This window comes from Halichoeres trimaculatus, unplaced genomic scaffold (assembly GCF_033239565.1).
Source record: "Halichoeres trimaculatus isolate MK-OKI-2021-1 unplaced genomic scaffold, fHalTri1.1 fHalTri1_scaffold_8, whole genome shotgun sequence".
In the NCBI taxonomy this organism is placed as follows: domain Eukaryota; kingdom Metazoa; phylum Chordata; class Actinopteri; order Labriformes; family Labridae; genus Halichoeres; species Halichoeres trimaculatus.
In genome coordinates this window covers 15534769-15559372 of record NW_027437186.1, presented here as the reverse complement: position 1 = coordinate 15559372, position 24604 = coordinate 15534769, and the positions used below count along the sequence as shown (strand labels likewise).

Genomic DNA, 24604 nt, shown 5'->3' with positions numbered 1-24604 from the left:
AGTCACAGGGTTTTTGATTGATGATTGCTTTAAATGCCTTATGAATTAGAAAGTTACCTGGTAACTATTTGAGGGATTGACTTAGAGGTTAAACAAGTAAAAGTTTGTTATACTTTCTGTGTCACCCTTGCAGAGGATATGGCATCTGCAGTGTGGGAGCACAGCACATAACTACACTGGATATATAATATTAATCATAAGCCACATACACAAACTGTTTCCTTTCACCGTATATAAAGTCTTGTTACCCCTCGCCGTCAGCCTGTTTGTTCTGTAATCCCCAGCAGCCATGCCAGCAGGACAAATCCCTGCACTTTCATTGTACTTAGCAAACAAAGAGGCTGTGAATTATAGTCAGACACCCAGAGGCACAACATGCAGCCAGTGACTGTTTCCACTGCTGCAGAGCCTTGAGTAGTGGAAACACACACACCTGTCAAGTGCTCCAAGTTTCCCCTCACTGACCCTCAACTGGCTGTGCAGAAATGGGTTCTGCTGGGCTGAGGGTAAAAAAAGATGATAATCTACAGGGATTGTTATATTTAAAGCACTGTGGCTTTAACAGATATTTGCACACCATGACATAAGAGAGCAGGAGCATGAATGAGGGAAGTCGAGATGGGAGTGGAAACTTACAGTGGGTGTTAGAGTAAATCTGTATACCTGTTGAACTTTTGACATCATGTTATTTACTTGTTTGGGAAGTGTCTTTGCTCTTCTGTATGATGATGATGATGATGATGTGTTTACTCATTTGCCTTCCCCTCAATTTGAAAGAAATACATTAAGTCAGGAACCTTTCAGTATGTTGAACAGTCAGAAGAAAATGTCAGTAAAAATCGTGAAAATGACGTAAGGCTGCTTTGTTAATAAGTGGTTCGAGATTCTAATACAATTGACTTGAAGTCTAAGAAATGTACATGTTGCATGGGATAAATTCAAAGCCCCCTTTACACAACAAAAATGCTTAAATGCAGAGAAAAATATCATTGTTTACACAGAAATGTCAAGGGACTGAAGATGCTGTAGTAAACATGCCAAGCCTGTAGTTGGTGCCATAACTGTCTTGTCCAGAAGCCACTTTTAGTAGATCTCTACCGAAGTAGAGTTGAGCCGATCATCTGGTGTATTGGCGAATGTGCAGAAATGGAGCAACACATGCACATTTTGTTGTGAGACAGTCAGCAGATTCAGCAAAATGAGCAGCACAACACAGTAGTCTGCGATGATCGTAACAACGGTAGTGTTGGAGTGTTGTATGCTCTGGAGCATACAACAGTAGAGTTTGACGCAGAGTTTGACGCAGAGTTTGACGTCAGCGGTTCCACTGAAAACGCTGGCTTATGTTACATGGCAATGATGTCGGCACCATTCCACAAAAATCCTACTCTGGAGACCAAAAGTTGTTGTTTCAAAAGTTTGTGTTTTAGATCAGTTAAAACGCTGTTTCTGTGTAAACCTGAGTCCAAAATGCAACAAAACTTTTGCGCTTCCCCCTAAAACCATTGTTGTGTAAACAGCCCCTGAGTGTGTAGTATGAGCCACTGACCCACTGGTTTGGTTTTCACCCAAGAATATTCCACATAAGCGTCAACCATCTTCTCCTGTTCAAACTATGACTATTGATGTGCAGTGAAGTGTTAATGGGAATTCTGACAGGAGTCCAAAAGCCAACAAAGACCATTAAATGACTCCAATTTACTCCAAAGACAAAATAAAGGACAGATGGCAGAGGAGAGGAGAGACACAGGAAGAGATAAGAGAGAAGGAAGTCACAAGAGACAAGTGTAGAGATGGATAATGATGATTGAGAAAGAGGAAGGGAGGTAATGAGTGGAGTACATTCAGCACCACATGGAGAGAGACATGAAAGAGCAGCAGAAAAGAAAAAAAACAGAGAAAGAGGACTTTGTGAGAATGAAGAAGGGAGGTCCAGATGAATGAGGAGAGAAGGTGAAGAGGGGGACTCCAGAAGTGCTGTAAGCGGGTACAGAGGTGGGTAAGGTCAGGGTTTGACCCTGCGGTGTCCCATGGTAATTGAAATTAGGAGGGGGAGGGGCTGGGGGTTGGGGGGTGTAGTGGGACTGGAGGAATCAGGCGACATGATAATCAATTTGAGACTGGATCGGAAACATGAGCCACTGGGGGGGCCTTGTTCCCCCTACCAGGCCTCCAGATGGCCCCAGCCCCAACCCTGTGTGGGTGCTGTCATAGCAAGCACTGTACTCTGTGTGTGTGTGTGTGTGTGTGTGTGTGTGTGTGTGTGTGTGTGTGTGTGTGTGTGTGAATGAGAGTATTTATGTGTGTGTTTTTGTGTGTTTGAGAGACAATGCCATCTGCCAGGAGTGCAAAGGGAGTTCAGCAGATGTATTTGCTGACACTAGGGGCGCAGTGGGGAACAGACAATGGCTGTACACTTGTGTGTGTGTGTGTGTGTGTGTGTGTGTGTGTGTGTGTGTGTGTGTGTGTGTGTGTGTGTGTGTGTGTGTGTGTGTGTGTGTGTGTGTGTGTGTGTGTGTGTGTGTGTGTGTGTTCATGCGTGACACTTTGTGCCATGACTGTACACATTTATCTCAACAAATGTCAAATCTTCACAGGACTTTCATGATGATTAATTTCACGAGTCGAATGTAAAAGAGCCACAACACAAGTTGAATATACTGAGGGTTTGTGAAGAACATCTGAGGCCCAGAGATGGAAGTTTGTGGTGTTCTGGCTCCTTATTTTGAAGTATCAAAAATCATTAATCAAGAGATTAAAGAGATTTTGACAGGTATCATGTTAAGTTCATAACAAAGCTTTTCATTTTTTTCAATTCTGTATACATGTCAATGCAGAAATAATAACTTGTACTTAGCAAGAGAGAGTACTTGTACTATGGAGTCAGTAAAGGTCACTTCTAGGCTTCTTTTGAAAGGTAGGTTTTAACTGGATGTTCAGATGACAGAAGTGAGTCAGAGTTGGAGACAGAGAGTTTCAGAGAGTTTGGTTGGTGATGGTAAAAGCTCTGTGTCCCAAAATAAAAGGTGTTTGGTCTTGATGCTGGGTGTCAGAAGGGATTTGGGGCCAATAAAGAAGATTTCTGATGTATTGCAGTTAAGTTTGAGAAACTTGCTGTTTAACCAGTTTAAAATGTGTGGGAGGCATTTTGAGTAGGTGGCAAGAATGGCAGGAGTGATGGTCTTTGTGGAAATAGTTCACGTGTGGCATGATGTGCTGAGCTAATCTGTCCTGTTGGGCTTACAGAGTATTGAAGGGGTAGCTTTAACAGTGCTGTCTCTAACTGCTAATAGTGTTTAATACCTAAAAACAAACATTTGTTTTCCCCTTAAATCTGAAAGGTACATAATTAGGGGTTGTGTCAGATAATGTGGTGCATAATTATCAGGCAGTCAAACAAAGGTTGTTAACCCACAGTAAAAATCAGCTTATTGGGATGAAGCTCCATGGTGTTCTTGTCGATGTCTTCCTGAACCATTTTATGATTGAAATTTTAGTTGTAGATATCTCCACAGAAAATCCAGTCTGTGTTTTTTACTGTCCGCACTTACATCTGTCTCATCTCATCAACAAAGAACCAACAATTATCCTCACGGTCTGACAGGGGGACACTGGATTACCTTTTTCTCACATCATAAACACCCAAATATCTTGTGTTAAAGAACAGGCACTTTTATTATCTGGTTATTGTAACTGAAGACGAGGCTTAACATTCACTCTGCTTTGCTTACTTTAACTCAGGAATCTCTCAGGTGCTCTTAGAGATGAAAAGGAGATGCTCACATTGGAGAAAAAATGTTTCTCAAGTACTCATGGCGGGGTACAGATTAAAAATATGAAAAGCCTTTAAATAGTCAGACTTGATGGTTTTAAATGTGGGCTGCCTTCAACCTCAAACGATCCGCAGGACTCTTGATTTGAACTAATCCTACAACACAAGAGCACAAGCTGTGGCCAAGTTGTCTTTTAAAGTCTCCCCCTTTCTGTTCTTCTCTCACTTACACTTACTCTCCTCCTGCCGTTGAAGTTTTACACTCAATATATGTGTATCCTTGATGAAAATACTCTAAAAAAATTATTTTCAAAACTGAGGAGGGGATATCTGTCTAAGGTTTAATCCACCATGCTTTTGAACTACTGAACTACTTTTGAAGCACTTGAAAACATGTAACGAACCTTGCTGTTCAAGTGAGGCAAAAGTACCAAACCAAAAAAGAAAAAATACACACAAGCTTCACTCAGCTGCCTGAGAGACAACTGCAGGGTTAGAAGATGACAGTCAGGCTGTGGATCCATGGCAGCTGGAAAAACAAAAAGAAAGAAAGAAAGAAGAGCTGAACGGTACACTTCTACACACTCATACATAGAGGGGAGGCAGCAGAGGAGAGGAGGAAATCTAATGCAGACATGAGGGCTGGAAAGAGGGGAAAATGCAGAAGAAGAAGAGGTGCCTGAGAGAGTTTTGAAGTGATGGAGAGAAGAGAAAAGTCTGAAGAAAAAGCATGAGTGTTTTGTTGACTTAAGTTACAGTGACATCTTATGTTTTAACATTTTTTTTGAGAATCATTGAGCAGAAGTGGTGAACTTCCACGGCCTGTATTAATCACAGGGGTGGGATGGTAGGTTTAAGGCATTGTTTTTAATTTTCTTCATGTAAAGCACTTTGAGTTGAAATTTTTTTTGAATGTAAAGTGCTTTATAAATAAAGTTTAAATGAGTGATTGAATCACAGACTGTATAAAACATGGACATAGTCTCCTCGATTTCACCCGTATGTTTCTGAAACGGTAAATGAAGCACATAGGCTATAGCGGCCATATTGGTAGTGGCAAGGGCTTCGCGTACAGCTATAGGGCGCCTTTCGGTCATGTGACCCTGATCTGTGCCTCTGATTGGGCAAGCTCGCAATCTTAATATCCTCCGAGTTAGAAAAAAAAAATCACCCCAGTGGGTGCCAACAGTAAAATTAGGGACTCAGACAGGAGACGTTTTTTGAATCAGGCTGCAAATAGTTTAATTTCTGCTTGTAAAACAGCTTTTTTTGGCTCTGAGTGTATGTGACTTCCAGTTCTTCTGGAGCCAGCCTCAAGCAGACACTCAAGAAACAGCAGATTTTAGCACTTTTGCATTGTCTCATATTCTTAGACCGGAGGTTGCAGCTTGGTATTATTTCACCTTAGTTCAGACATGTCCCTGCTTGTTTGTGTTGCAGACAGTTTCAGTACAAGCAAAGACACACTCTGAAAACCTTCCCAACTCTCTCTTAACATCACTATTAAAGTCATATCTGTCAATGGATAAGTCTATTACTTAAGGAGAAGAGATGGAAACAGTTTGATCATACACCCACAGTCCAGGGGTAGATATTATCCATCGTAGCAGGGCTCATGCTCACAGGTGCAGCCAGGATAACTCCTGCTTGGTAGATTAAGTATCATCTTCCCTCTCACATTTTAATACAGCTGACCTTAAACTCATACCTCCCTTGAAGTTTCTGTGTCTCTTTAATCTCCCTCCCTACCCTTCTCCTCCCTTCCCTTGATGTGTTTAATCTTGTCAACACCATTTGCCACCACCACACAGCCCATGCTCTATCAGCCACTTAAATTTGTTGATCTGCTTACATAGCTCCTCGTGTTGACCTCTGCCGCCTGACCTGCACCGTTTCTGTACATTAGTCACGCCTGCCTTCACTCCTTTTTAATTGGTGTTCATTAGAGGAAATAAAAGTGCTGTTTTTGCTTCATTTTTGCCATCAAATGTGTTTTGGTGTGTTTGTAAATATGTTAACTGATAGTGGATCGAGGACAACCGGGGCAATTAGTGCAAGCTGAAAGATGAGCAAGGCACCGCACTAGAGACTGAGATGACTACAGGATCTGTATCTCTCCAACACACACTCACAGATAGCAAGAGAAATATGTTCGGTTAGCCACCAGAGCCATGTGGAAGGGGGCCACTGTTTGATTTAGGCCAGGCCTGTAAACTGTGTCTTGTCTTCTTATTTGGCATAAACCCACGCACCCAAATACATTTGAGCAGATAGAGAGTAGACATGAAAGTAAACACTATGATTAGCCAACGCTAACACAGAAACACTCACAGAAGCAAACAGAATAATGTGTTGCTGTCTTTTTTTTTACTTGTTTCATAAACACTGTTGTGCTGTTTGGTGCTGATGACTTTTTTTTCCACTGTTATTTAATTGTTGCACCCTGGGGTGCCTGGTTCAATGAATTATAGGGAAATTCTCAGTGTGCTTTTAACTGCCTTAATGATGCAACAGCTTTTAAAGCTTAAACAGATGTCATCATGGAAAATAAAATCAGCTCCTCAAAATGAGTCACCTGAAACTCAGGGATCAAAACATTTTGGATCTTTTTTAGCTGCTCATGATTGTGACAGAGGCAGAAATTTGTGGCTATAGATAAGCCTGATGTCTTTCTGATCATGACTTATATTTTGCCTGTTTTCTATGTTTTCTATGTTTTAATGTATGAAAAGCACTTCTTATGAATGGCACTCTTTATTTTTTCAGAAACCTGTTAACTGTTTTGTTGCCAATCTTGGGCAAAACACTTTTGAATAAATAAATAAATAAATAAATAAATAAATAAATAAATAAATAAATAAATAAATAAATAAATAATATTTATAATAATAATAATAAAAATAATAATAAAATAATAATAAAATAATAATAATAATAATAATAATAATAATAATAATAATAATAATAATAATAATAATAATAATAATAATAATAATGACCTCTTGATTTACAAAAAATAAGTGAAAAAATAATGTGAAAAAAAATTAAATTTTGTTCCATGATTTTTTTGTGTGTAAAGAAAGCAAGTTGGAGCTTTTCTCAAGGAGGGATAGGAAAAGAAGGGAAGTAAAAAAAGACCCAAACCTGAAGCCATGGCAGATATATGCACTGTCATTTTTTGAGATAGAAAATTAAACACTTCCCTTGTAGGTTTTGAACATATCTCAATTACACAGTACACAAATTGTCTGTCACCGTTCGTAAAATCCCCATTAGATGTTAATTACATGGGAAGGGAAGGTTTTTTTTTTTCTTTTTAAAGGCTCCTGTGTGCACCAGATACCAACCTGTGCTCACAGGATAATTCTTTCTTGATTACAGTGTTTTATTGCGTGCTGACAAGAACGTTTCCCATACACTTGGAAAAGTTTTATGTGCACATGAGAAAGTTTCCAGTATTCATCAAGAGTATGTTTTACATGCTTGTGAGATAGCCTCACAGAAGCACACCAAAGACCAACCAGTACCTTATGCCTTTCTTTCTCAACCTAATTCTCATATAAATATATTGTGGTAAAATACTTCATGAAGCTTTCTGTGATCTTGGTGCAGGTGGGCATACAAAGAGTTGAAGGGAAGGATGCATGTCAGGCTCAAGATAAATTATTGAATACTCATGAGAAACTCATCTGTTAGCGTACAAAAGTTTCTCAATAACATCTTGTGATCACAAGAGAATTTCTTATGAGCACAGGTTGGTGCCAAGTGCAAATGAGAAACCCTTTTTCTTTTCCTTTTTTTTGCTTTTTTTTTTTGCTGGATTATGATTTCAGAGGACAAAAACTCCAAATATTGTGGTCATTTAAAGACATGTTTAAATTTGTGAGGTTTGCCTCCAAAGCTTAATATTGACTAACACAGATTGTTGCTTTTAAGTTACTTGTGTAATTGCACAGGTTATAAAGATACATGTGTGCTAATGTTTCAGTTTAAGTGTTTTTGTCTTGTTTTTATGGGCTTCATATGTTTTATTAAAATTTTGATCTGCCTGTAGAGCTGGAACAGATTTATCTGGCCAATCTGATGATAAAGATTATGAGTAAGTCACAATCTTAAAATCTTATTATATTTGATAAACCTTAGTAAAAAATTGGGCCCCAACAAACAAGATTTTTTTTAGGCAAAAAACTGCTCACATTTGATTTCCGTGTTGTTTACACCAAATTATGTTATGGAATTCTTTTTTTGAGGCAGTACATATTTTCTGCTTTATTTCTCCGTAAAAAAAAAACCAAAAATAGCCTGGCTTAGTTGTCGTCTATTAAAAATTGTCTCAATATGCAGATGATATACTTAAATGTTTAACCCTGGATTTTCCTTTGTTTCCTCTCTCCTCATCTTCAGGTGAACCTGCAGTGGCCAGAGAGAACAACTGTCTGAACGCAGCTAAGGCATGCAACCTGAACGACACATGTAAGAAGTACCGCTCAGCTTACATCAGCCCCTGCACCAGCCGAGTCTCCACCGCTGAAGTCTGCAACAAGAGGAAGTGCCACAAGGCCCTGCGGCAGTTCTTCGACAAGGCAAGGCATTTCTGATTCAAGCTTAAAATAACAAAAAATAAGAAAAAATAGGAAACCACTTTAAAGTACACACATACTGGAGGTTTTCCACACGACTGATATCTGATAAAAGCTGAATGTCCACCACAAAGGACCTGCTTCAAAAACTGGATTGATTTTGAAGTGCATAAGTTAGAGTGGTTGTCAAAATAACAATAAATAATCATGCGGGTCTGTTTTTGTCCAGGCTTTGCTTTTCCAGCGGCGACAGCGAGCTTTGACATTGATTCGGTCATCAAACACAAAAGATGTTTTTGCTCTCTGTGCTGTAAAAATGATGTGAAACACTGTAATTACAGCCAAGCTCCCATCATGCCCCAACGGAATAACTTAACTGGGTTTGCTTCAAATAAGCAACAATATGAATAAATAGGAAAGTACAAAGACAGTGTGACAGTGTTAAACTAAGTATGGTGCGTAGTTGTATTTTGTTTTTCACAACAGAGGTTTCTGTCTAAACAGCCTCAAGCTCTGAGTTTTCTCTGTTTGACATCAAACTATAATAACACTCCACTGCTGGGATATAAATTGATGGGCAACATTTTTTCTTAGGGGAATCGTTGCTTGGACTGTTACATCTTTAAAACCAATCTCCAATTAACTTAAAGCAAAACTTTGCAAATAAAATAAAATAAAATAAAAAGACTGAATGAAATCTTTTTTTTTTTTTTTTATTATTGATTTTATCATTCTTAATTTTGTGTTGTCATTCTTTATTGCACAGGTTCCTCCTAAGCACAGCTATGGCATGCTTTTCTGCTCTTGCCCGCTAAGTGACCAGACAGCTTGTTCTGAGCGCAGGCGTCAGACAATCGTCCCTGTCTGCTCTTATGAAGAAAAACAGAAGCCCAACTGTCTGGAGCTGCAGGCCTCCTGCAAGACCAACTACATCTGCAGGTAGGAGTCAAAGAACTTTCAAAAATGTATGTTCCTTAAGTTTTGAGGTGTTTTTCCCTAAAAGAGTTACAGGGAAGAAAAGGGAAATTTAAATCATCCCCAAGCCAGGTATCGCTGACAAACTAGCATCTGGAGCTTAAAAAATTGTTCCGCCTGTCGAAATGTTGGTGGGAATAAATATCTTGGGGATAGCACCATGAAGTGTTTGGCTAACCCTAATTTTTTTACAATGAGGACATAAAGCAAACTATTGCTGCAGCCAGAGCTTTCCTATGGTGTTAAATCCTGCACTGAAGGTTTGCATAAACAGCTTTTTTTTCCTGAAGCATACACTCACTGGCTTCCATACCTACAGAGGACAGCACATTAACTCAGGCTTTTGCCCTGGGGACTTAATAAAAGTGTGAGCTCAGACAGTAATATTAACCATAAACCATCTCTTAACCACTTAAAGTTAACCATTAACTACTAGTGTTTTAGTGTCTTCATTAAGTGTCTGTCTCCACATCATAAAACACTTCACACAGGTGCAAACACCTAGCATGCCCATTAGAGACATTTTATAGTTACTGTCGTCATCTAAGCTGCAGAAGCCAGAGAGAGCGAGAGATGTGGTCTGAAACAGAAGCCCTGTGATGGACAGCTGACACCACCAGTACTGGAGTGTGTATGTGTGTGTTTAATGTCGTCCCTGGAGCCCACAGCCAGCCTCGGTGTGGTTCTCTGGGATTAAATGGAAGCATTAGGCATCATAAATGAGCTCCATTTGGACTGTGGCCTCGGGTCTCCCTCCCTCTCTTCCTCCTCACAGTTTGTCTCTACTCAACAACAAGCAGCATGACGACAGTGAATTCATACTACAGGTTTCTGTCCTGCGATTTCTGCCCTTTTTTTTGTCTTTAGAGTCTTCTCTATTTGTCAGACATACACTCAGAGCTGCAAAAGAGGTGTCACTGAAGCTCAGCATCTTCTGGTCCATCTGGCGGTTTGCACAGACGGATTGAAGTCATGCATTTCCACCAGCTTTCTAACCATATGTCATGTGTATGGCTGTTGACAACTCCACTAATATACAGCTCTGCACCAGATTGATGGTGCTTGACAGATCAAATTATTTTCCTTTCTTGCAATTTGTTTTTCCTGTAGGAAGCTAGCTTAAACTTTAACCCATTAAGTTTCTCACGTAAATATCCCCCCCCCCCCCCCCCCCCCCCCCCCCAAAAAAAAAAGAACTTTTATCTTTTTATTTATTATATTTATTATTATCTGTGGTACTTTGAAACAATGCCTGTTTTTTGTCTTCGTATTATTTTTTCCCGCTTTATTTCAAGAATCCAATTCAAGTTTTCCTGTAAAAAGCAGGTTTTCGAAAATGTCTAAAAAAAAAACATGGAGAAAAAAACACTTAGAAGTGAAACTCCAAAAGTTGACAGGATGAGTTTTTGTGCACAAACATTGAAGGTATACTCTAAAAACTGAAATCTAAGACAGTGTTCATGTCTCATTTTTGATAAATAAATAAATAGATATAATAGTAATTTGATTAATGTCTTATTTGACTTATTATGAGCCACATTCACTTGGCAGATCCAGACAAAATGTCTTCTTAAAAATGTTGTATTTAAATAAAGCCTAATTTGTTTATAAATATTACAGAAAAACAATCACCAACTGGGTAAAAACAACTGCCTTTCATTTTACATTTATCAAAAATAATGTCTCAGTGTAAAAAAACAATCTCTTTTTTTTTTTCCAATTATGTGTGAAATATGTAATTCTTAATAGTTTTAGATTTTGGAAGACATTTCACAACTGACAAACTTTGCATCAGAGTGTTTGTATATCACACTCTATCTAATTTCTTATGGTGACTTCCTTTGGAATCCAAACTCCATTTCAATTTCACATGCCGCTGCACCTGTAGCAAAAGTGTAAACAAACGTTTATGAAGGCAGTAAATGAAAGAGAACAGACCTGCTGGAGAATTGCCTTTAGCCTCATTCATTCCAGGATATAAACCAGCCGCAGCGTACGTAAGAGGGTCATCTCACTGCACTGACGGCAGCCATTAAGATGCTTAATTACATTGAGAGAAATGACTTCCAGTGACTGCTCATTTGGACCAGGCATATTGCTGCACATTCCAGTCACATTGGCCATCTATAGTTCTCATATGAAATCTATCCAAGCTCTATTGATGCTTGGCTCTGACATCTTTTTGGGACGTGTGTTTGTTTCAGGTCACGACTGGCTGACTTCTTTGTCAACTGCCAGCCGGAGCCTCGCTCACTGTCAGGCTGTCTGAAGGAGAACTACGCTGACTGCCTCCTCTCCTACTCTGGACTGATTGGTGAGTTCACTGACATTTGATGGTTTTTGGTGAGCCTTGCACTGACATTGACACCAGCGTTGAGTGTATCGTTCCTTTTTATGTGTAAAGACTTTTAACTGTTAATGCCATTGTACTGTTTCTGTACCTGTAGAGTTTGATGAGGAAGGTGAGACAAATGATCTACTGACTAGTTGTTATTCGACCACTTTACTAGAGCAAACTAAAATGGAGAAAATCAAAAGAAATGTGAGCTTGATCATGCATTTTGAAACCAAAATCTCATCAGGAATCTGCTAGCCACATTTTATGCCAAGCAAGGTAAGAAAAAGAAAAGTGTTTTTTCCCTTTGTGGAAAATCACATTTTGCAGCACAGCAAAACACAGTGACATGTATCGCAAACAAGAAAAGATTCATGAACTGCAAGACATGAAGTGCTCTTGTGTCCTTGCAAATCCTTGGCATCTCTGCAGTCAACAAGATCAGTGAGTTACAAAAAAAAAGTTTTTGAAAAGTTTTAATTTAAAAAGCCAAGTTAAAGAACAAAGGAAGACATTAGAGAGATTGGGGTCACTGGAATCTCAACACGGTTCATAGATAAAATAAAATTTTGTCAAGAAGAAAACCTTAAAAACTCTGGATTTACCTATAAGACAACTCAAACATTTAACCTGTCAAGTTTCAGTCAGCCCAAAAGGTCAACCCAGGTTTTTTATCCTACTTTATATTATGACCCCACTCTAAAGCCAGACATACACTGTGAGATATTTTAAATCGTTTCACTCAGCTCCATCTCAAACAACCCGCTGCTCTGATGCGACTTCACTGCTCACGCTAGACGTCCGAATACCACACGTCGGACTCTATATCCATCTTCTTCTATGGTGTTTGGGATCTGGACTCTTGTATCCAGCTCTGCAACGTCACAAGAAGGAGAAGAAAATAAAAGGCAAGTGGGAGACGCACGCAGAAGATCCTAAACAAAAACAAACAATGCCTTGGCAATTTATGCCCTTTTGTGTAAAGAGACAACAAAAAAAAAGAAGAAGAAGACGTGTACAGACAAGGAATTTGGCTGGGCAGACGTCGGCAATATGGTCTTTCAGTCCTTCAGTGAGAACAGTAGGTAGGCAATGAGAGCTAAATTGAACTTTAGACTAACTTCATCCAATTTTAGACCAACTTCGGAGGTTGTGCATGCTCTGTGCAAGAGGTTGAGGCAAGTCAGCTGTGGTACTGCTTCTACTGTAGGATACCTTCGCGAGGAGCAATCAGAGTTTTAAATATGTTTGATTTTCTTGCAGTCAGCGGATTTGTGATCGGGAGCTCGTCGTGAGGTGTCAATCTCTCCTCGTTACCCCCGTATAGTACACGAGGCATGAGACACGATTGAGCTGAAATTCGTCCCAATCCAAAAGATAGTCGCACGAGTGGCAAATCGTCTCAAAACGAGCCAACAGTTGCACAGTGTATGCACGGCTTAAAGGACACAACATGTGTGACCCCAGCTCTCCACACTCCAAAGAAATCCAGAAGGAGCAAGTCAAAGCAGTGTTTCAGCAGCAATTAAAGCAAACTTTAAATATGAGTAAAAGACAAAATGATGAACAGAAGTTGCCAAAATAAACACTAATTTTTCCCTGCAGGAAAATCAGTCCTTTTACTTATTACAAATATCTTACTGTAGCTTCTAGCCCAAGAACGGGAGGTGAAAAAGGACTCGTTATTTACAGTTTTTAACAAGTTAACAACCTATCAAAATATCTATAGAAACCAAATTTCCATTTCAAACAATATCCAAATCAGGTTCATAACATTTACACCAAGTTTAAAGTTCAAATGGTCTAGTGTCGGTTTGTTGGGAAAAGGGGGGAAAAAAGGAGAACAGATGAAAGTTTAAACCAGTTATGTACAGCCTGATTTAATCCTTTTGCAACGGTCTTGTCTGGACAGACCAATCAGAGGCAGAAGAAGAAAAATAAAGTATACAACCCAGGCTCATAATATTTACCATAATATATAAATCATTTGCAGGTATAATTGAAATTGCTGTTTGACATAACTGTATTGAGCTCCTTCTGATTAAGAAAATAAAAATAAAAACTGTAAATGCACAATCAGGAACATGTGGTCATGTTTGTATATTATTTCCTCTTACAAAGGAATTTGTTAAACCAATAGTTCTGTTTTCATTTCTCTGTAATCCAACTCACAATCACAATATGAACTAGCCACAACAAACAACTTTAATATTCCCTACATGGCAAATTACTGCATGTAATTGACTCATGAAAGTGACCTGTTAACATGCAGTCATAACTGGACCAATCACCTCATCAGATTGTGTTGTGCATAAAGCCTCTCATGTATGGAGAGCACCAAGTCTGGAGTAGGTGTTGAAAATGTCCCTCTAAGGAGCGTTCTGATTTCTTGCAGGGACACGGTCTTGCGACTGTTCTTAGAACTAATCTAAACTAAAAGTTCCTCTGGTACGAAAACACCTAATGAGCTGTCAAGATTCGGTCCTCACAATTCACTAAACCAGACCACACATGCACACCCAGTCCACACACTGCCAATTCATTCTGCCTACTGCAAAACAAAAAGGCCTGTTCTGGAGCACAGCCAGCACAAGGGAACAATCCATTGGGGGAGTGAGAAATCACTGACTGAAGCTATTTACTTTCCCTCGCAGAGAGAAAGCCTATTCTTCACTCCAGCTTCTCTGCATTATGCTCCTTGCAGAAACTCCACCACACTGTGTTACTACTCTACATGGAGAGGATGTAAAGAGGAATAAATATCACAACATTTAACTCTGCTATGATGGGATTTATCATTTAACACAGAGGGAGGATGATGACTGAGTCTCAAAGGCTTTTTATTCTTGTTTTTCCTGACGGTCTGTTTGATATTAAGGTTCATAAACAAAACAATTAACATGTAAATCGTATGTATGAATCAGACTTCTAAGTATGTGGATAAAAACCTCTGTGCATGTGTTGTAGGCACTGTGATGACTCCCAACTACCTCCGCTCACCTAAAATCAGCGTCTCACCCTACTGCGACTGCAACAACAGTGGCAACAACAAGGACGATTGTGATAAATTCACTGAGTTTTTCACAGAGAACACCTGCCTTCGTAAGTTTTCCTTCTGATCTCTAAAGCACTATGTGTTCTTATGCCCTGTACTAGTGTACTATGGTCAATTTTGTTTCTTTCAGTTCCCGTCTCTAACTTTTTATTTTTACCCACTTTACTCGGCTGAAATCTTTTTATCCCCTCTTTTCTTTTCCTGTCTCCCCTTCTAACCAAATATATCCCATTGCCATGCTTGTATTGTTATCCGCTCCGCATTATGGAGAATCCAGTCATATTGCACCACCGTGCCTGAATGTGTGTGTGTGCGTGTGTATGTGTGTGTGTGTGTGTCTGTGTCTCTGTGTCTGTATGCGTTTGTGCGTGTGTGCTCAAAAGCCATAGCAGAGCTCCTGCTCCACATCTTTGACAGAAAGCCGCTTTTTCATCCAGCCTCCAACGACTTTAATTAACAACTCCACTTCAACACTCACACACATTGCCTGTCTCTACACGACACACACATACATACACTCTCTCACACCTATTCCTAGCCATTATTTATACGTTGCAGGACTTTTGTCTTGAGGTGTTGGAATCAGAGTCAGATGAAATCTGTGTTCCTTTGTAATCAGAGCTAATTTTGTTGCCATTATTTTAAAAGCACACACAGTGTTGGCCTGTCTTGTGCTGTCCTTCTGTTAAAGTGTAACATGATTCCTTATTGATCACTGTACGGAGGTCAGAACTCAGGGTCACATGGGGAGCATCTTGCACAAGGACATCTCAGCTGGATAAATGTTTGTATCACAAACTGCTGACGGGTGGTTGAGATTTATGGAAATATATTTACAATGTATAACTAGATTGATAAATGTAAGCATCTGGATTGTGTTGTAAAGTGCAACTATAATTACAGGTTTTACAAGAAAAGGTTGTCAGTTTTATGTTTGATTTCAGCTGAAAAGTTTGAATAAGGTTTTAATAGTTCATGTGATTCATGACAAATGCATTGTTACATGTTCTCTTTTACATAAATTTTGGTTATAGGCAAACATTTAAAACTCAGCATTTTTTAAATGAACCCATTGAAAAACTGTAGAAGTAAGAATTGTCATTCCAGTTTATGTAGTTTTTGTCTTGGTTCCTCGACCAAACATGAACACAAAAGTTTAATGTCTCTTTATATTTGAATGGCCAGTGATGAGACTCATAACATAAAACATCCTGGATTATAAAGATGAAGAGTACCTATAACAGCGGATGCAACAACAGGCATGGCCATATGGAAAGAAGAATTCTGGTTTGGGGTTGCAGAGTTTCATTTTTGCTTTTTGCAGATGATGTGATGCTGTTGGCTTTCTCAGGTGAGGATCTCTAGCAGGTCTGTTAACGGAAGCAGTTTAGGGTGAGCATCTCTGAATCCCTTGGTCCTCATTCAGTAAATTGTTGCTGCTTCTTTGAAGTGTGGAGTGAGTTTTTGCCCCACTGACAGGAGTCTGGTATTCCAGGTCTCATCCACGAGTGAGCGTTAAATAAAAAATATAAGAAGGAAACTGAGCTTTTAGACACAGCTTTCAATTTACCAGTCAAAACACCATTTGACCCTCACCTTAGGTTATAAACTGTGGGGGAAAAACTGAGATAACGGTTACAAATGACCACAACAAAAATCTTTAAGATCATAGATTGTGTAACCATGAAAACCAGAGTGCTTCGAGAAAAGTTGCTTCTCCTTTGTAAAGTTGAGGCAGCTTGAAAATCTGAAACTACTGTGAGGAAACCCTTGGATAGACCTAAAGTGCCAAGTTTTTGTAAGGTGACAGTCCTTAAGTTCCTGAAGTGAGAGCCAATCAGATGTGAGAAATTGCCTCAATATTCAGGATGCCACACAAGTGTTAATGATAACGTTGTGCAGTCCAGACATTTGGTCCTCTTTTACAGGCCAAGAGTGCAGTGGAGGGATTATGTCTTGTCTGAAACACCTTGAAATCCTCCAGAAGAAGCTGGAAAACATCGACGGGGAGAACCCATTTCTATGAGTGTTTTGTATTTCAAAAAATGAGCCCAATTCAAAACGAGAAGGATGAATTATCTTTGATAGTTTAGCTCCACATCAAAAACTTAGAGAGCTGCTTAACTTTCTGCTGTCTCGATGACAGTTATCAGCTGAAAAGACATCATCAAGATGCTGCCTCATTTGTACCAACTCTCCTCACTTTCACTTTCTCTTTTAAGTTTTCTAGTTTTCTCCTTCTTTACACCCCCCCAGCTCTTTTTTTTAAATGTTGTTGTTGTTTTTGTGTTTTTTTCTACTCTGTCTTTATCCAACAGGGGTTAGGTCAGTGTTTGCATGTGTGTGTGTGTACATGTTTGAACCATATGTCTCTTTTCTTTGCGTATTGGCAGGAGCTACAGCATGAGTGATTAAGTGTATCAATGTGAGATTTGCAAATCAAAGAAGGTTATTGTCGGTAAATACTCTCTCCCTGTGATTATCTAATATTTACTCTACCCAGCGTAGAAAAGCAAGCAGAGAGATAAGTGTAGAAAAGAGCCCAAGTATCTAAATTTTTTATTTGTCTTAACTATCTTATTCTTTATCCCCCTACTTATTTCAACATTACCATTCCTTTTTTCTCCCGCTTCACCTGAAGTCCCCTCCTCATCCCATCTCCATGTCTCCATCTCCCTCTTTTCATGCCCTCCCTCCTTCTAAACTCATTAAGTTTGCTCAGCAGTAACTGGAACTGACAACTCAGAGGATCTTGACACACAGTCAGCTACAGGGTCATGAGTAGCGAGAAACTTCAAGAGAGAAAGAAAGAACAGGGAAAAAAGAGGAGACTAAAACACAGAGAACAGGACTTTTAAACTTGTGTGGAAGTTTAGATGCTTTATTATTAAATGGATAAAATAGAAATGACAGAGTTGGCTTTACCAGCTAATCAAACCATGGCAGATTCATAAAAACACTTTTAACCCACTACATGTTTGGACTCTACGTGTAAGAAAAAATCTGATATTCGATACGATTCAAACCCTCATCCCATTGTTCATTGTTGTCAGATAAGAGTGACTGATCAAAAATAAGTGTCCTTGTATTTCTGTCATCAATGACAGCATATTTCCAAGAAGTTATGTCTTTTTGCCACAGATCAGTGGTCAAGACTTTTTCACTGTCTGATAACATTTTGGGTCGAACATCAACATCTAAATATCCAAGACCAATTTGCATAGATGTCTTTAAGAGGAAACCTGGAAAGGAAGCACGAAATGTATGCATGTGTGCTCCGTTAATGCTTGATACAGTTTAAATTTCACATGAACTACACTACTCAAAATCCAAATTATACAAAATATTTTCTGTATTGTCACCACACTGTGATGAATACAGTTTAACAGAAACAACCACACAAAACACATAGTTTATGTCCTTTGCCCTGGCTTACTGAATTTTTGGACCAGAGTTTTCAGTTTGTCTCAAAATATCGGTGGGTTGAGATTAAACCTGAACCAGCATTAATCTTGGGACTATCCGGAAGACTGAAGAATCTAGAAGTTGCTCAGCAATGCTTTCTATCTTACGGGCTTTTCACTGCTTAGAAATAGATTTTCATATTCTGGAATTAAAAGAAGCATTTACTATTCACCGATGGTTAACAGAGATGATGGAAAAACTTCACCTAGGGACTGTCTACATGACAATAGTTTTAGGGTGAAATGCAAAAGTATTGTTGCGTTTCAGCCTCGCATTTTCACAGAAACAACATTTTAGCCGACGTAAAATGAAAAACTTTTGAAAACGGCCACTAGGGTGGATTTTTTTAAACAGTAAGCCAGCGTTTTCAGTGGAAATGTTAACGTCACGCTCATACAACAGTACAACGGTACCCTTGTAGTGATTTTTTCAGACTACCATGTTGTGCTTGTGCTGCTGAATCTGCTGAGTCTGCTGACTGTCTTATAACAAAATGTGTATCTGTTACTTCTGCACTAAGTATTCATCAATACACCAGATGATTGGCTCAACTCTACTTTGGTGGGGATCTCCCAAAAGTGCCTTCTGGACAAGACAGTTATAGCGCCAACTACAGGCTTGCCATGCTTACCACAGCATTTTCAGTCCCTCTGCGTTTCTGTACTAACACAGATTTTTTTCACTGCATTTTAGTGTTTTCAGATAAAATGTTATAGAGAGAATTAGATTCATGCCTTAAGATAAACTTGACAAATTTGAAAAAGTGTGGCACCTTTTGATCTCTTTTAAAAAATCAAACTTTGTTCAATAATAGGTGGAACTTCTTGGGCTCTTTGAAATTAAGGATTTACTTTTAATGTTAAGAACTGTGTCCACGATAGGTTGTACCAAAATGCCATGTATTTAGTCCATCATAAGTGCATACGACTCAGTGGTTAGTGGTTAGTTCTTGTACTATGAAAAAGTCCAATGTTGACTTTTCAGGAACTTCTGTGAACTCTTTAACTTCTGTCCAAGTGTTTCTGAAACATCCTGATGAAAACTTAATTAAGCTTTTCACTACCATCTTCCAATAGCAAAAAGACAAAATCGTCGATTTAGAATAACAGAGTGCTCCATTTATGTTTGAACAGCAGCGTCTGGCAGTCTCTTGAAAGGAACTTGCAGCATAATTTATATTTAATTTCAACCTGAGGCTCAATCTGCGATCTGAACAGTGCTTCTCCCTCAAAGCCATGAGGGTAATTAGGCCTGAGGTCAAAAGACAGTCCATCAACACAAACAATAAGCTTATCAGCCTTCTGCTTTCCTTGCACAAAGCTGACAGGTATAAAACACATGCTCACATGCATAGGCAAAAAATGAGTAGAAAAGGTAAGAAAAGCTGTACTTTGAAAGGCTGCAGGATATTGACACAAAAATGATGTGCTGATTGCTTCGCAGAAGATTTTAAGTCCATCATCCTTCAGCAGATTTTGCTTATTATTTCTGTTTCAAGACTTTTAATGTGAAGTATTTTAGGGCGTAACGTAGAGTTTGTGGTGTCTTTTGTTCTTGAGTTAATTGACAGATCACTGGTGGGTGAATGTGTTTACTTCAGTTTCATTCAAAGTCCACATCACTGGCCTGACACTGCACTTGTACTCTTTTCTTCAATTCATCTAGAGTGTCTCTTAAATATTGCCCCTCCATGCAGTATATCTACATGCTGATCATTATGTAGACATCTCTCTGTGTCTTTGCACATGTACTATGAATATTTCAGTGGGGTTAAAGAGGCGTTATGCAGATCAGCTCTCCCCTCCTTTAACCACAGCACCGGGGTCATAATTCACTGTTGGAGGGAAGAATATCATTACGTTCAAACAGCATCTCTGTATAGCTCAGCTTTCCTCTGATGTGTGTGTGTGTGTGTGTGTGTGTGTGTGTGTGTGTGTGTGTGTGTGTGTGTGTGTGTGTGAGTGTGTGTGTGTGTGTGTGTGTGTGTGTGTGTGTGTGTGTGTGTGTGTGTGTGTGTGTGTGTGTGTGTGTGTGTGTGTGTGTGTGTGTGTGTCTTTTACATCAAAGCCATAGAACGCTATTAATAGGGCCACTAATGGACTCTAATGGTAAATAGCCACATCAGCACTCAGGTTTTTGACTGTGTGGTGAATTTATAATGGGGGGGGAAGTGATAACAAAACTTAAGTACCTTCTAACTCACCTTTAATTGTGGTTTTCGACTTGTGCAGTATAAAGCTTTATTTGAACATGGGGACTAACAAGCTTGTGCTTCATGATGAGACCCAGCTCAGTGCTAAAGTGACCTGCTTTGAATTGCAGCGTCGTATTTCTGGTGCGACATTATTTGCCAGCTCAGCATATACACAGAGTCAGACGAGGATTATTCAGAAACTTTAACAAAAATTGTGCTAATCAGAGTTAACTTTTTATTCAGGATACAAGTGTTAGCTTGATGGATTTCAGCAAGAGATTTTTGTGTTTCCAGTAAATTGGCAAACTGCCACTGTAACTATTACCACGGTCAACCGTGACCCCTTTATCGTTAGGTGTCACATGTCATTGGCAGGTTTCCAATCTAATTTAGCTTGCATATATGAAGCCAAACCAAAATATTCTATCCAGGCATAACTTCACTTTTGATTCTGAAACATTAGTTAACAACTTTTTTGCATCTTCAGCTGTGTGTATGGACTTCCAGTGGCAAAGAACTCATTTAGTACACCTTACATTGTTCCTCTATGCAGGGAGGTTGAGAAAAGTGTCCACCATGGTTACCTAGGTTCAATGATTTCAATTATATCTGTCACCTTGCTGGCTTGTGTTGTGGTAGGTGGCACAGAAAGTCCCCATCTCCAGCAATCTGATGACAGTTTATCACTAAATAAATAAATAGATGCATAAACTCACAGTTTACGGACAGTTTTAGATTTAAAATTTCAACCTTTGTGACCAATCATCTTTTGACCAGTTTTTTGCACAGTCAGCTTATTTCTGCAAACTTACAGCCTGTAAATTGCAAACAAATCATGGAGTAAGCCAGAGTGAAGCCAGAGTTTAATTCACTTCTTACAGCTGAAAGCAGACCAAGGTGTATATGGTATGGATGATGATATGTAACAATAACCAATGTTTCTGAGATTTTCAGTTTAATAAATCACTCCAAGCATTTTTAAGTTTGTTAGTTCATCTTTAATTTCTTCAAAGCACTTTTCTCAATTTTGTAATGGCTCTTACTTTTTAGGCAACGCCATCCAGGCCTTTGGGAATGGGACAGATGTTGGAGTTTGGCAGCCAATGTCTCCTGTCCAGACCACCACCTCGACCACTACACCCTACCAGAGGAACCGTGAACGCAACCCCAACACCATCGACAACCACATTAACACAGACCCTGGCATCTACCACTTCTGTGGCAACCTACAGGTTAGAAACACACAGGTTAAATTTTAATCAGAAAGTACTTTTACATTTTGAGGAAGGCTGAAGGGTTACATGTCGACTGGTGCAGATCTGATCCCGTAACATAAAAATATTTCTGAAATGAATTTTGCGTGCTGGGGAAAGGAAGTTCTGCAGAAGTTGCTGTTAGAAGTTACCAATGCTCTTTGTCTGGGCTGCAGATTATTCTTTTTCTGTGTACTTGTCCATCTGTCTCAGTGAGAACATTTGGGAAGCTATCCTTTTTTTTGTTTGTTTTGTTTCAGCTGTCTCAATGCCTCATCCTCCTCTGGCTCTATTTATTTTTCCTCCAGTCCGATTTGATTGTCTGTAATTTTAATCTGTATGTAATATCAATATGTCATCTTCTTCCTTTAACCTGTATATATCCTGATTTGGATTGGGGTGAATGTGTGCCTAAATGTGAGTTTCCCCTTGCGCCAATGAAACTGTCAAACTGTATTTTTGAGTTTGAGAAAGCACAGCTCTACAGGAACAACAGTTATCTGGCTGATGAAACAGGGGGATCACACACAGCAATCCTGAACGCTGTTGATGGGCTCCTCCTGGGTCAGGGAGGAAGTGGGGATAATACTGTCATTACCTGCAGAGTGATGACAGAGAGTCAGAGAACCGTTTCAGATTAAATAACAACGCCGGCTGATGGAGCCAAATGAAATCACTTAGGTTGTTTTTATCCACAACAAAAGAAATGCTCCACTATTTTGTTGGTGTATTTTTGCAATGAAAGGAGAGTGAATAGAAGACACTGGGAAGAGGAAGTGAGGAATGACTTGTGTCAATTGGCTGCCTGCTTTGAGTCGTAAGGCAGCGGTAAATGCAGTGTATGATTTGTCCAGCAAGCCCAACTGGCCGCCATGCTCCACAATTTTTACAGTTTTTGCTGTTTAATTTTTGTAATTCTTTTTCAGCTACTACCAGCTGTTTTCTCTCTTCTCTTCTCTTCTCTTAGAAAGTAATCACAGACACCTAGTCTGCAAAAGACACTACTTTGTAAACCGGCTAGATGCTCGCTTTGTCTTCTTCCAGATTTTCCTCTGTGTTGATCAGACCCCCTCTATATCACATGGTGAGAGTAAGCCAGTGACAAAAACAAAACTGCAAGTCCTTCATCTAAAAACCTTAACTGAAAGATGCTAAAGGGGGAAATACAGAGCTTCAAAGTAAAAACATCCTCAGGCTCATCATGATGTTCAACTTGTTTCACATTACAGATGGTCAGTTTATTCATTCTAACATATGGATATTAATTAGCTCTTAAGTTGGAGCTAGGGTCAGAAGCAGAACTTGGTTAATTGGGCACCTGATTGAAAACCTAGAGATAAAAGTCAAAGCAAAGTAATTAGTGGCCTGGGTAACCCACTTTGATTAGATTAATATCACAGCTTTTGCATCCGTCCAGACTGTTTTGGAAAAACAAGAATAGAATTTAATAGGATTGCCCCACAAGGGCATAAGCACACAAACACACACACACACACACACACACACACACACACACACACACACACACACACACACACACACACACACACACACACACACACACATGCAGGCATACAGTCTTGCAAGTTTACTTCCCACAGCCAGATTTTGTAGATGGCTGCATTTACACACTTGTTTCTACACACATAGATGCAGCTGAACTCACTTGTAGACACACACATACATACATACATACATACACACACACACAAAGTCTGCACTGATAATGAGCTTTGCTGGTGTACTGGTGCATGTGTGCTGTTGGCACTGCTCTGATAGCATGTCAAGTACAAGTTAATGAGAGAGTTGTGTTAAACCACTATTTTAGCGTGTGTGTGTGTGTGTGTGTGTGTGTGTGTGTGTGTGTGTGTGTGTGTGTGTGTGTGAACTTTCTTTGTATATTGGAGAGGAGTTGGATGCATTTCAGTGTGTGTGAATGACTGTGTATGTAGGCATCAAAGCAGGCTAGGCTGTTGTAATGACACACTCGGGGGACAGGCCTATGAGAAGATTCCCCTCGCTTTCTTCATTGATCTCTCTTTTGTTCACACAAACTTGTACTCAAATACACACACACACACACACACACACACACACACACACACACACACACACACACACACACACACACACACACACACACAAACACAAAAATTCAGAAAATAATATCCTTTAACCAATGACTGTGATAACTCCTCACCTCCAGTAAATGGCAACCCAACAGCACTTTTTACCCATTTACCTCTACTTAAAAGTGAAGAATCAAGGTGTTGGAAGGTGAAAAGCTCCCAATTTGAACTGAGACTCAATCTCCAGCCTAATTTTTCATCCCGAGGTTCTTAGATCAGCTCTGACTCATTTGTGAAAATGAAATCACAAGCAAGTTGCTTCTTCCCCTTGTATACTTTAACCTAAATAAGTAGTAATCCTGTCTCCAGTACATGCAACCAAGTTTATTACATTGTTCAGTCAGCTATGGGCAAGGCTCCATTAATGGAGATGCTAGTGTGATCGTGAATCAGCTGACTGGTTAAACCTTCATCTTCAAAGAAGCTCTTACAGGGTCCTTACTTTATCAATCTATCAGTCTATGGTAATATCAAACTTTTGTCTTCCACCATGAAAAGGAAGTGCAAAAATCACAACATACTAGGGCTCTCTGTTTCATTTTACCCTTACTCCACATATAAAATAAGTCATACCAACTAGTTTGTTAATTACAATATAACATGGGTTTTAGTTGTGTAAATTATGATGTTCTCTTAGACCACAAGTTCCAGGAAATATATATATATATATATATATATATATATATATATATATATATATATATATATATATATATATATATATATATATATATATATATATATATATATATATATATATATGAACAGTGAAAAAGGTCACTCTTTGAACCTTAAAACTAAGAGCTGACAGAGACACAGTTCCCTTATTTGGTTCAGAAAAGACAA

At 39.2% G+C, this 24604-nt stretch overlaps 1 protein-coding gene across 1 annotated transcript in view; it reads left to right on the top strand.

Moving 5' to 3' along the window:
* gfra1a (gdnf family receptor alpha 1a) overlaps positions 1 to 24604 on the top strand; it is a 107313-nt gene that overhangs the window by 70400 nt on the left and 12309 nt on the right. Inside the window, exons 5-9 of the mRNA XM_074675878.1 lie at positions 8177 to 8355; positions 9119 to 9291; positions 11532 to 11641; positions 14630 to 14764; positions 21427 to 21608. Of these exons, the coding sequence (XP_074531979.1) occupies positions 8177 to 8355; positions 9119 to 9291; positions 11532 to 11641; positions 14630 to 14764; positions 21427 to 21608 (779 nt within the window). The remainder of the gene's footprint in view (positions 1 to 8176; positions 8356 to 9118; positions 9292 to 11531; positions 11642 to 14629; positions 14765 to 21426; positions 21609 to 24604) is intronic.